The 13,627-nt window shown below is 33.9% G+C and overlaps 1 protein-coding gene across 1 annotated transcript in view; it reads right to left on the reverse strand.

Moving 5' to 3' along the window:
• ACVR2A (activin A receptor type 2A) overlaps positions 1–13,627 on the reverse strand; it is an 81,590-nt gene that overhangs the window by 28,227 nt on the left and 39,736 nt on the right. The window contains exons 2-4 of the mRNA XM_047085222.1: positions 4,835–5,042; positions 2,226–2,335; positions 1,891–2,045 (exon numbers count right to left, since the gene is read on the reverse strand). Coding sequence (XP_046941178.1) covers positions 1,891–2,045; positions 2,226–2,335; positions 4,835–5,042 — 473 coding nt within the window. The remainder of the gene's footprint in view (positions 1–1,890; positions 2,046–2,225; positions 2,336–4,834; positions 5,043–13,627) is intronic.

The raw sequence follows: 13,627 nt of genomic DNA on the forward strand, positions 1-13,627 counted from the left end.
AATTATCATTTCTAAATAAAATGGCCTCGTGTTAAGATACTGAGACTTTTATTTATTTATTTATTTATTTATTTATATTTATTTATTTATTTATTTATTTTTTAACGTTTATTTACTTTTGAGACAGAGAGAGACAGAGCATGAACGGGGGAGGGTCAGAGAGAGAGAGGGAGACACAGAATCTGAAATAGGCTCCAGGCTCTGAGCTGTCAGCACAGAGCCTGACGCGGGGCTCGAACTCACGAACCGTGAGATCATGACCTGAGCCGAAGTCGGACGCTCAGCAAACTGAGCCACCCAGGCGCCCCGATACTGAGCCTTTTAAAAGAAAGTCCAACCACACCTTTGTGCTAATATTATGTAAATATCAATGCTTTCTATAAAATTACATGATTTTTTTAAGTTTTATTAAGAAACTTAACAAATTTGTTTTTAAATTGAGTTTCCAGTTTGTTTCGATCATCACACAAATCTAGGGTAAATTCAGACACTACTACAAGTACTAAATACTCTCCCTTCTAAATACAAACATAAATAAAAAATAGTTGCCACCAAGAGAAGATAAAGTGTACAGCCTACGACCATTTGGAGTAAACTACATATATTTATTAGGCATTTATTTTTTTATTTTAAAATATTTTGGAGACAATTTTTAATAAACTCATAACTTAGTTACTAGTGTGCAAAAGTCAGAATATTTCAGCTGCACAAAGTAGCATGTTTACCTAATTTGCAGAATAAGGTATTTTACTTTTGGGTTTATTTCTCCATACACACATCTTAAAAGATTATGGGGATCAATAATCTAATGCTAACAGATTGCTTCAAGTACTAAGGAAGAAGGATGTTATATAAATAAAGCTTAAAGGGAAAGAAATTATTTTGGTCATTAAAATATAGGACTCCACCATTTTTTTCTATCAAGTTTTAACCATTAATCCTAGTGGTATCAGAGAAACAAAGTTAAACCAAGAGAGCCAGAAGGCCAAGGTAATCTGATCTTAAGAGTTAAAAGAAACACAGTAAAAATTACAGTTCAAAGATGTCTCACACAAGTATGCCAAAGCTTTCACCACTCCTCAGCCTGCAGAACATTAACTACTTATATTAAAAGAGCTTGTAAACCACTGTACCAGCACCACTGCCTACATGACAGGGAATGAAGAAAATTTCATGAATTTAATTTGATTACCCAACATATCTACATTTTCAGGTATATTTGGGGTCAGGAGAGTGAAATTGAGAGTATTACAAAAGTTTTTAGTCTTCAAAAAAAAAAAAAAGCTTTTAGTCCTCAGTACATGCTTGATATACTGCAAACAATAACGATGCACCTGCAACTACCAATGACAAGTAATGAGAAGCACTGATTATCTGCTCTTCTTCCCAAAACATTTTTATGCATATATCTTCCTGGCGCCTTTGTGAAACCTCTTTTTTCCACACTTTCTTGATTATCTTGCTAAATCCCTCCCTGTGGTTAAAAGGATAATTTGGCAAGCTGTCTTGAAAAAGGCACAAAAATTTAAGAATGGAAAGAAGAATGGAAGGAAAGAAAGGGTTGTGGTATTGCTTCTCCATCATCAATTAATTCTCAAGAAACAAAGCAGGGAGAATCTCCCACTCGAAAGTACTACAATGACAATAAAACTGTCCAAAGAACAGGAATACCCTTTGTTCCACTCTACTAGCTCAACTCCTGAGTAAGAGAAGTTCAGGATATAGCACTTAGTATGTTTGGAAAACTAGCTATAGTTCTCATAACAACAAACATTCCAAAAGTTAACTCCAAAAGAAAATGGTTTATAGCAATTTGGTGGGTTTCACCGCAGTGGTAGTTCTTTAAAATATAAAATTTAAAAGAGCACAAAGTACAAGACAATAACTTACTTGAGTTGGAACAAGTACAGGAGGGTAGGCCATCTTATGATGCCTGTACACCCAAAACGCACAAATAACAATCCCCGCAATTAACATAAGTGGCACCAAGGAATAGAGCAATATGTTGTAATAGGGTGGCTTAGGTGTAACTGGGTTCGAAGTAGCTGTGGAAAATGGAAGGAAAAAAAAACAATTCAGATTTGGCCTACAAAATTCCACAAGAAATATTTATCATGGTATCAAATTTTAGGAGAAGGTATGAGTAAATTATTCCATCAACACAAATATGCTTTGTTTTCAGTGTACTAGTTGAACAGACCTATGTATTTTCCCTGTAAACTTACGCTGTGTAACTTCCATCTCTGGAAAGTAAGAAAACCTTTCGTTACACATATTGCCCTCACAGCAACAAAAATATACTTCAGGGCTGTCCTTTTTTTCTATACAATCAGTCCTATAAACAAACAAAGGAGAAATAATTAAAATCAACATTATATTGAATCTACAATGGAGTTTTTCTAAAGTTCTTCTCAGAGATGAAATAATGAAAAAGTCATTCATAGTCAACCTCAAGATTTTTATTAATATTCAATGATCAATTCTTAAGAGCCAAAAATGTTTCTGTAATCCTGTTATTAAATCTCATCAAAACACAACAGATGATTTTATAGCAATCACACTAACTCCTTGAGACCACTACTTTATTTTGGTTTTTAATGATCCATCTAAGGCAACGACCTTTTATTTATTTCTTTTTAATTACTAGAAAAGCTTGAAAAGGAACATTAAGCCAATGAAGAAATTTGCTTTAGGAGTGCTTTCTCTTATAGGAAATACAGCTTTCCTATGGCATAAATACAAAAGCTAAATGCTATCAATAAAATTATGTGTATGTATACACATAAATACATGGACATAAATATACATAGTATACACAAAAGGACACAAGTTCCTATCATGGCAGAACATATCTCAACATCAGAGACCCAAGCTAGATTTGGGAATTAAGAGTGTCAGGTTTTTTGTTTTTGTTTTTTTGAGTAGATTTAAATTCCCTAAACACAGGGCCACCTGGGTGGCTCAGTCAGTTAAGCAACAGATTCTTCATTTCAGCTCAGGTCATGATCTCATGGTTATGGAAGTGAGCCTCATGTCAGGCTCCATGCTTAGCCTGGAGCATGCATGTATGCCCTCTCTCGCTCTCAAAAATAAACAAACATTTAAAAAAAATCTTCATATATACAATATGGTCTTATTAACTGTAGTTGCCATGCTACATTACTAATAACCCTAGGACTTGTTTTATAACTGGAAGTTTGTACCTTCTGACCACCTTTAACCATTTCACCTAACCATCCATATCCCAACCCTCGCCTCTGGCAACTAACAATGCCTGGTTCTATATCTAGGCATTCATTTTATTTTTTGGTTTTCTTTTAAGATTACATATATAGGTGTGATCGTAATGGTTGGTATTTGTCTTTCTCTGTATGATGAATTTCACTTAGCATAATACCCTCAAGGTCCATCTATGCTGTCTCAAGTGGCAAGATTTCTTTCTTTTTAATGGCTGGGAAATATTCCTCTGTGTGTGTGTGTGTGTGTGTGTGTGTGTGTGTACACACATCACATTTTCTTTATTCATTCATCCATCAGTGGACACTCAGGCTGCTTCCACATCTTAGCTATTGTAAATAATGCTGCAATAAACATGGGGGTGCATATATCTTTTTACAAGTTAGTATTTTCACTTCCTCCAGAGAAATACCCAGAAGTGGAATTGCTGGATCATATGGCAGTTTTATTTTTAATTTTTTGAAGAGCCTCCATCCTGTTTTCCTAGTGGTCCCACTTACCTTTCATAATAGCAAATATCACTTGATGATCACTTCTGTTAATCAGGAGGCTATGAATCAGAAATGTAGCTAAAAATGTGTAATTACAGAGAAATAATACCTGGAAAATTTACAGATTTGGAAATATACTCTAAATACTAAATGCATACCCAAGATTTTAATTTCTCATAAAAATTAATATAATTCCATTTTCATGGGCTTATTCAACACATTTTGCTATTAATCACATATGGCCAATCAACCACAGGTTCATGGTAATGAACTGAGGCTCCTAAAAGTGGAAAGGCAAGTACCTAGTGTTCCATGAGTATATCAGTATTTTCTGGCTCCAAAATGTCTGTTTAACTAGGACCTTACAGCCTCTCCGTGATCAGCACCCACCTACAGTGGAAATCCTGAGGCCCAGTCAGTTTCAGTGATCAGCCCAACATCTGTGGGACTCCTTACAGAAAGATCACAGGCAGTCAATAACATGTCTAATGTATTTTATTTCCAGTACAGAATAAAACAATTTAAGCACAATCTTTTAAATAAAATGTAGCTTTCTATGAGGACTGTGTTAGTTCTGATGTAATTCTGAACGTCAAGTTAAAATGTCTCTTGGGGGTAAAGAACAAAGGCTTACTTTGCAAGAAAAAGAAATGCAGTAAGATCAATTTCTTCCAGATACATAAAGAGGGAAACTAAAAGGAAATTAAATACTATGATTAGGCTTACTCTCCTTGAGGACAGAGGATAGATTTTCAATAGATATACTGTCTAATTTTAAAGCAATTTTAAAAATCCTTTTTCCTTAAAATTGATATTAAAAAAGTTTATCATCCTAATAACATAGGGGGAAAATGGTTCTTATCTATAATTCTCACTACTTGGTAGACTATTCGAAGTATATCAAAGATAAAACATAAACATCACATACTTATTTTATTACTTTAAAATGTGTATCTTGTCATTAGAGCATGTTAAAATGGTTTTCATAATCTCATCTTAAAAAAGAAACCTTTAAGTGAAAATCCACGCACTGATCTTTCCCCTTTAAAAAGGGAATAGAGAGGATTATTCAACATTCTCATAAAAAAAATAAAATGTTTCCTTACCTGTCATAACAGTTGATATCATCCAGCCAACAACCTTGCTTCACTATTTCAATGGAACCAGAAATATTCTTCCAGGTAGCAAAACAATGTCGCCTTTTATCTTTGTCACCATAACACGGTTCAACACCAGTTCGATTGGTTCTATCTCTTTCCCAATTAGCGTTATAGAAAATACACTCCTGAGTTTCTGATCTACCAAGTATAGCACCTATAAGATAATAAAACAACAACTTAATATAACTGTATTAGCTCTTAAAATAAACTCACAGTATACCAACCTCAAATGTTCCTAAAATGTCAGTAACTTACTGTCTTCCTAGTGTTGTAACACTAAGTTAAGGTTTCCAAGTCAATCTCTGTACTTGAAGTATAATAAACATAATAATACAAAGTGACCACATTTATCACAACATTTCTCGGGAAAAGGCCAGTCTCACTTTTAAGAAATGTCCTTGATAACAAGCAGTAAAATTGTTAATCTAAGTGTATCTTGACCCTAGGTAGACTTCTTTTCAATATTCTGTGTGACAAAATGGGGACTAGGCAAAAGTACCTGTGCTGCTTACTGAAGTACAATGGTTGCCTGGAGAAAAAGCCTTTGCATGACTGAGTTGGGAACTACACCAACTATGGTTATTCAGATGTCGATATCTGACAGACCTGTTCTCAAAAATGAACCAAGTAAGCCTATTACTTCAAGAAAAACAACTGACAGTATGCATTGCCAATTATAAAATCTGAATTTGCAAGGGAAGAAATTTGGAAAATCTGTATTGCCACCATCAGCCTGACACTTTCCCAACACTTGATTCTCTGAAAAAAATCAGTGGTGATAACAAATTTAACTTTTAAATATTAAATAATGAAATGTGCCAGTAATTAGTAGGTGTATATAATTCAAGAAACCAATATTTTCTAAATGAGTTACGTGTGATGTTATAAAAGTATTCACGGGTTTAAAAAATTCATTCAATGTTCAAGACAGTCCCATAGATTTTAATGTTACAGAGGATTAATGTTTCAAATTCTGCACTGTAAAACTAACTTTTAAAAAACTATCTCTTGTCTTATATGGAAAAACAAGGTAAATGGAATACCCAAAATAATTCTAAAAAGATTTACAAAGGAAAATTCATACCACCTGTTTTTAAAATTCATTATAAAGCTTCAGCTATCAAGACAGTGTGGTCTTAGTGAAAAGACAGACACATGCTTCAATGGGATAGAACAGAGAATCCAGAAATAGACCCACACCTAATGTTCAACTGACACACAGCAAAGGTGCCAACACATTTCAATAGAGAAAACACGGTATTTTAAACAACTGATGCTGGAACAACTGGACATCTTATGAAAAAACAAAAACTTCAATTCACATCTCACACTGTTTACAAAAATGATCTCTAAACATATCAAAGACATAAAATAAAACCTAAAAATATAAAACCTGTAGAAAAAAACATGAAAAATCTTTGTGACCCTAAATTATGAAAGATTTCTTAGAACACAAAAGACATGAACACGAAAGAACTGATAAGTTGCACTTCATTAAAACTAAAACTTTTCTTCAAAAGTTAAAGAAAACAAAATTCACAGACTAGGAGAAAATACTTGCAAATTATATATCTAAATAAAAGGGTTGATATTCAGAATTCAGAATACAGAAAAACTTCTAACAACTCAATAATAATTTTTTAAACCACCAAATTCCTTAAAAAAAAATGGGCAAAAGATTCAAAAACATGCTTTGCTGAACAGATATGAAGGGAAAAGATTCTCAATATCATTAATTATTAGAGAAATACAAACTGAAACTAATTCTAATATTGATTAGAATGGCTAAAACAAAACCATCTCAAAGTTGGTAAATATGTAGAGCAACTAGGACTTTCACATATTGGTGGTAGGAATGCAAAATGGTCTACCCACTTTGGAAAGCCAGTTTGACAGCTTCTTATAGTTAAACATACACCTACCATGCTACCCAGCAATAGCATGCCTAGCTATTTATCTAAGAAATGAAAAGATACGTTCATGTAAAAATCTGTACATGAATGCTTAGTGGCTTTATTTACAACCCCCCCAAAACTGGAAACAACTCAATATCCAGTACTGGTAAATGGATAAACAAACATCCATACAACAAAAAGAAATGAACTAGTGATAGCTGTAACTACATGAATGAATCACAAATACATTACGCTATATTTTATGTGATTCCATTTATACAATGTTCTGGAAAAGGCAAAAATATGGAGACAAAAATCTGATCAGACGCTGCCAGAAGCTGGGAATGATGGGAGAGGACTGATTATAAAAGGGCATGAGGAAACTTTTCAGAGTGACTGAAATATTCTACATAACGACTATGGTGATGGTTACATGACTTGTGGGTTAATGAAAACTCACAGAATTATATACCAAAAACAAAACAAAACAAAAAACCCACACACATTTTATTCTTTGTAAATTAAACTTCAGTAAACCTAACTTAAAAAAAAAAAAGCAAAATCACTACCACTTGCTGAGTTTTGGTATAGTATCAAAGAGAAACATCCACAATTATCTAAAAAAGCTATTAAAATACTCATTTTTCTAACTATGTATCTATGTATGGCCAGACTGCCTTCATATCAAAAGAACATATATATCACAGCAGAGTGTATGGAGAGGTACAAGAATTCAGTTGTCTTCTACTAAAACAATCATTAAAGAGATTTGCAAAAATTTTACTAATTTTGTTTACAAAATATTTTCCATAAAGATGTTCTTTTGTGAACATACAATGGATTTATTATTGTTATTTTTAAATAAATATATTAAAATTTTGTCATTTTCTAATGTGACAAGGATGATAGATATAACCTGTATTTATAAAAAAAAAACCTCTTTACAGGGGCACCTGGGTGGCTCAGGTCATGATCTCATGGTTCACAAGTTTGAGCCCCACGTTGGGCTCTGTACTGACAGCTCAAAGCCTGGAACCTGCTTCAGATTCTGCCCCCCTCGCTCTCTGCCCCTCCCCCATTTGTATTCTCTCTCTCTCTCTCTCAAAAATAAATAAAACATTAAAAAATAGTAAAAAAAAAAAAAAAAAAAAAACACCTCTTTGGGACTCTACATTTTTTAAAGTCTTAAAGAAGTTCAGACCAAAGAATGTAAGAACTGCTGCTGTTCTACAATGTCCTACTACACAGGTGTAATTATAAGCTGCTAAAATCTGTGGCAGTATCAGTGCTATGGACTTCCTCTCAACTACATAAGAAATAATAGCATGAGCTCACAGACTATAAGGCTGGTAACTCTATGTTCTTTGTATTCTATAAAAACAAATGAAAAAAAGAAAAAAAGAAAAAAAGAAAAAGAAGGGTTATTTCTATTTACCTGTATAAAATACCAGCTATTTCCTAAGTTATTCCTTTTCAAAAACTTGTTGAAAATACCAGCAAAATAAGTTTTGTCCTTTACTAAATAACCCAAAATCAATCATTCACTGTCACATTATTATCTCAAAACAAGGGAAGGAAAACTTTTTCTGTAAAGGGCCAAAGAGTAAATATTTTTGGCTCTGCAGACCACATAGTCTCTGTCACAACTACTCCATTCTGCCATTACAGCACAAAAGCATCCAAAGGACAGTAAATGAATGAGAACTTTATAGACACTAAAAGCAAAATTTCATATTTTTCCATGTCTTTTTTCAACCATTTAAAAATGTAAAAATCTGGGCGCCTGCATGACTCAGTCAGTTGAGTGACTCTTGATCAGACCTGATCAGGTCATAACCTCACAGTTCATGAGTTCAAGTCCCACAATGGTCTCTGCAGTAGTGCACTGACAGTACGGAGCCTGCTCCGGATTCTCTCTCTCCTTCTCTGACCTCCTCCCTTGCTCATGCGTGCTCTCTATCACTCTCTCTCAAAATAAATAAACAAACAAAAAAAGAAAATAAATTTTAAAAACTATTTTTAAGAGCATTATTTTTAATTTCCAAAGAAGACACCATTGAAGCACAAGATCACCACTTAAACAAAACCGACAAAAATAAAACAAAATATTGCCTAGAGCAGAAATGTCAAATAGGTTTCATCTTTGGTGTCAATTCCAATCAATTAATAGTAGCTGAGTGGAGTAGTATATTGAGAAAGATTTTTAAGTAAAAGGGTCTTGAAATTAGCATGGAAGGAGGGGGAGCAAAATTAGTCTTTTATTTGCCATCTCTGGTCTAAAGAAAAGATAAACAGGGGCACCTGGGTGGCTCAGTCCGTTGAGCATCCAATTTCGGCTCAGATAATGATCTCACGGTTCGTGAGTTTGAGCCCCATGTCAGGATCTGTGCTGACAGCTCAGAGCCTGGAGCCTGCTTCATTCTGTGTCTCCCTCTCTCTCTGTCCCTCCCCCGCTCACAATCTGTCTCTCTCTCTCTCTCTCTCTCACACAAATAAATAAACAAAAAAATTAAAAAAAAAATAAAGAAAAGATAAATGACCATTTCTTCAATTAAAAAAAGAAAACTCTACCACTTAATTTTTAAAGGCAAACAAGATTTCTAGATGGTTTTTTGATTTAGACTACCATTTGTTATTTTCCAGAGACAGAAAGAAGACTGCTTATATGGAAAATTGTGACAATTTCATCACCCACCCACTAGCTCAAGCTGATCCTGTAATCAGTCTCTATCCCATCATATCTCTAGCTGAATACTAAATATAGTAACATGATAATTATACAAATAAAATCACATCACATATATTTTTATGTTCATAAGCTCACATTGTGACTTTAAAGGTGTAGTTATAAAAAAACATGGCAGGGGCGCCTGGGTGGCTCAGTCGGTTGAGCATCCGACTTCGGCTCAGGACATGATCTCACAGTCTGTGGGTTCGAGCCCCGCATCGGACTCTGTGCTGACAGCTCAGAGCCTGGAGCCTGTTTCAGATTCTGTGTCTCCCTCTCTCTCTGCCCCTCCCCCACTTGCACTCCGCCTCTATCTCAAAAATAAACATTAAAAAAAAAAAAAGATGGCAAAAGTTGCTTATATGTACTAATTTTTAACAACTTCAACAATTAGCAACTTCTAATTTAAAATTTTCCAAAACTTAAAATTTCTACCCATAAATTTATTCTATCAAAGTAATTCCAAATAGTTCATACTATTTTCAAAAGAAATAGACACAAAATGTATGTGTGCATCATTTAGTATGGTGGTTCTTAACTAATTAATTATGTATAACAGAATCCCCTACATTTTCTCAAATTCATACTTCAGCGCCATTTGTAGCCCTGGGAACAAGTAACTGAAAAGCATACAACAGGAGGGGTATTTACACAGAGAAAGTGAGTGAGTGTGTGTGTGTGTGTGCACGCGTGCGCACGTGTGTGTGTGTGTGTGTATCTTTTTCTTTTTTTTTTTTTTTTTTAAATTTTTTTTTTTCAACGTTTATTTATTTTTGGGACAGAGAGAGACAGAGCATGAACAGGGGAGGGGCAGAGAGAGAGGGGTACACAGAATCGGAAACAGGCTCCAGGCTCTGAGCCCTCAGCCCAGAGCCTGACGCGGGGCTCGAACTCACGGACCGCGAGATCGTGACCTGGCTGAAGTCGGACGCTTAACCGACTGCGCCACCCAGGCGCCCCTTCTTTTTCTTTTTGACAAAGACCCACTGATGATCTAATGTTCCTCTCTAGTTAAGCACCACTGGCTTAAAAGACTGTGACATGAATTTGGGATTTTGTTCACAAACTGTGACCTTGAGTTAAATTACCAAAACTTTTACTACCTTGCTGCCACAGCTGATTGATTTCCATAAAAATTTCATAATTATTATGGTTAATTCCATAGTTTCATAAATCACATTCAGCCTAGCTATAATAAATCAGTAAGTCTAATCACAGAACCTAGTACCAGAATTTAGATAATACTTCTATTTCCAAAGTACTACTTATGCATTAATGACCAGTAGTACTGACTTCCATTTTTCCTACCATTAAAAAAAAAAAAAAAAAACACTGGATCTGAATCTTGGTGGAACATTTGACCAAAAAATAGCCCTGGAAAAGTCATATTTGAATCTAAAATACTCGTCATATGAGGAAAAAGCAAATTTTTCACCTAGAATAACTATATAATCTCTTCCAGAAACAGAAAAGAAGGGACTACTTCACCAACTTATTTTATGAGGCCCAGTATTACCCTGATAAAACAAAATAAACAGAGACAGCACAAAAAAAGAGAAATATAGACCAGTATCTTTCACTAACTTAGATGTTAGAGTCCTCAGCAAAACTTTAGCAAATTCCAAAAATGTATTTAAAAAAAAAATAATAACACATACCAAGTAGGATTTATGTAAGGTTGGTTCAATATTCAAAAATCAGTCAATGCAATCTTCCAGATCAAAAGGCTAAAGCACAAAAATCATACAACCTATCAGTACACCAGGAATAGAGGGGAACTTCCTCAAAGTCACAAGGAGCACCTACAAAAACACCAATAGCTAATAACATCATATTTAATGGCAAAAGACTGAATGTTTCCCCTCTAAGATCAGAAACAAGGTAATGATGTCTACTCCCACTACTTGTAACACTGTACTGAAAATTCTAGCTATTTTAATAAGACAAGAAGAAGGAATTAAAGGCATACCAACTGGAAAAATATATATAACTTTCTATATGCAGATGACATGACTGTCTTGGTAGAGAATCCCAAGGAATCTTCAAACAAAAAAATGTTAGAACTAATAAGTGAGTTCAGTAAGGTCATAGTATACAAGATCAATACACAAAAATTAACTGCATTTCTATATACTAACAATGAACTGAACAACAGAACTAAAATTAAAAATACAATACCAGTTATAACTGTTCCTTAGATAATAAAATACTTACAATATAATCTGACAAAATGTGTAAAATCTGTATGAAGAAAATTATAAAATATTGATGAAAGAAATAAAAAGAAGATTTGAACACTTGGAGAGACATACCATAATAAAGATGTCCATTCTCCCTAAACTGATGTATTGGATTTGATAAGTAATTCAATTCATATCAAAATCTCATCAAATTTTTTTGTTGACATAAATGAGCTTATTCTAAACATTTTTGAAAAAGAAGAATAAAGTGGGAGAAATCATGCTTACTGATGTTAAAGATTACCATAAAGCTGCAATAAGCATGACCATGTGGTAATGGAGGAGGGACAGGTACAAAGATTAATGAAACAGAAAACCCAAAACCCAGAATCCATCTACACAAATATGCCTGATTAATTTTGGACAAATAAGCAAAAGCAATTCTGTAGATGAGAGATAGCTTTTTCAATAAACAGCACTGGAGCAGGGCACCTGGGTGGCTCAGCTGGTTAAGCGACCAACTCTTTTTTTCGGCTCAGGTAAAGATCATGATCTCATGGTTCCTGAGTTTGAGCCCTGCATCAGGCTCTGTGCCTACGGTGGGGAGCATGCCTGGGACTCTCTCTTCCCCTCTCTCTGTCCCTACTCTGCTTGCTAGTTCACTCTCTCTCTCTCTCTCAAAATAAACAAACTTAAAAAAAAATTTTTTTTAAATAGCACTGGAGCAATGGGTCATAGTTCAAGCAAATATTTCTTAAATGCCCTCCCCTTTGTTATCTATCATTTTAATAGTTCCTGAAAGCCCAGCTCTTGCAAAAAGACTCCCAGGCTAAATCTCACATGAGACAATTTTCATGTTTTCTCAAGGCAGATGTAACAAAATCCTATAAGTCTTTTAATCAGGACTCCTCCTTCCCCCAAAATTCACACCACTTGCAATCCAACATAAAATGTATTATTTTACATTTATTTATTGTTTTTAATCAATTGTCTCTTTATATATTCTTTTCCACACCCAAATGCCAATGAGTCTAAAACTATCCATCTTACTTGCCCTAAAAACACAAACAGTATTTAATGAATGATAAAATGTAAAAAAAAGCAGTGTAACAACTGAATTTAAAAAACCCCACCAAATACAACTTGAATGAATATCATACAACCCTCAGTTTGAAGGATTCCCCAATTTCCACCAGTAGGAGATTTTTAAAATTCTGACCAACTTGAAATATACAAACTTTTGTATATTTATATGAAACAGTTCAACATATACTTATTTTAATTAATTTAGTTTTACAAATGTTTTAAAATCATAAAGCACAAAAATTTTACAAAAAAATTTGGTTCTAACTTCACATGCATCTCTTGACAAGGGTCCTCTCAATACTTTGTGAGTCATCAAAAAGCATAAAAATATGAATCATCTTCACTTTAACTTGCTTGAGAAGGAATATGTGTTAAAGTCATATAGAATATTGTCACTGGAAATGTTTTTCCAAGCCAATAATATCCATTCACATAATACTAAGATTTTTTCCAATGTTCTATAGGTATACTTTGTGATCTTCATAAAGTAACTACTTACAATATTATTTTTAAAAATGAGTTTTTAAAGTTTCTTCACAGTCTTTGTAAACAGTTTACAACAAATGATAGTAAACTACCCAAAACCACCACCCCATCAAGAATAACTTATTTTTTTTAATTCTTTATCCCCTTCTATGTCTTTCCTTAGGAAACTGACATAAACACTTAATATAGCACTAACTGGCATCATTTCGAACTTGTCTGCCTTCTCCAAGGGAAATAAAATTGAGAGAGCCTCAAAATATGAAAAACTTTGTATTTGTATTCAACTTTGTATTTGTATTTGTATTCAACTTTGTATTTGAATTCAAATACAAGATTACTTTTTCTGAGGAATAATCTTTTAGAG

This window comes from Lynx rufus, unplaced genomic scaffold, assembly GCF_022079265.1.
Source record: "Lynx rufus isolate CCGP_SWC_20201006 ecotype Redwood Valley unplaced genomic scaffold, mLynRuf1.p SCAF_2, whole genome shotgun sequence".
Classification (NCBI taxonomy): Eukaryota; Metazoa; Chordata; class Mammalia; order Carnivora; family Felidae; genus Lynx; species Lynx rufus.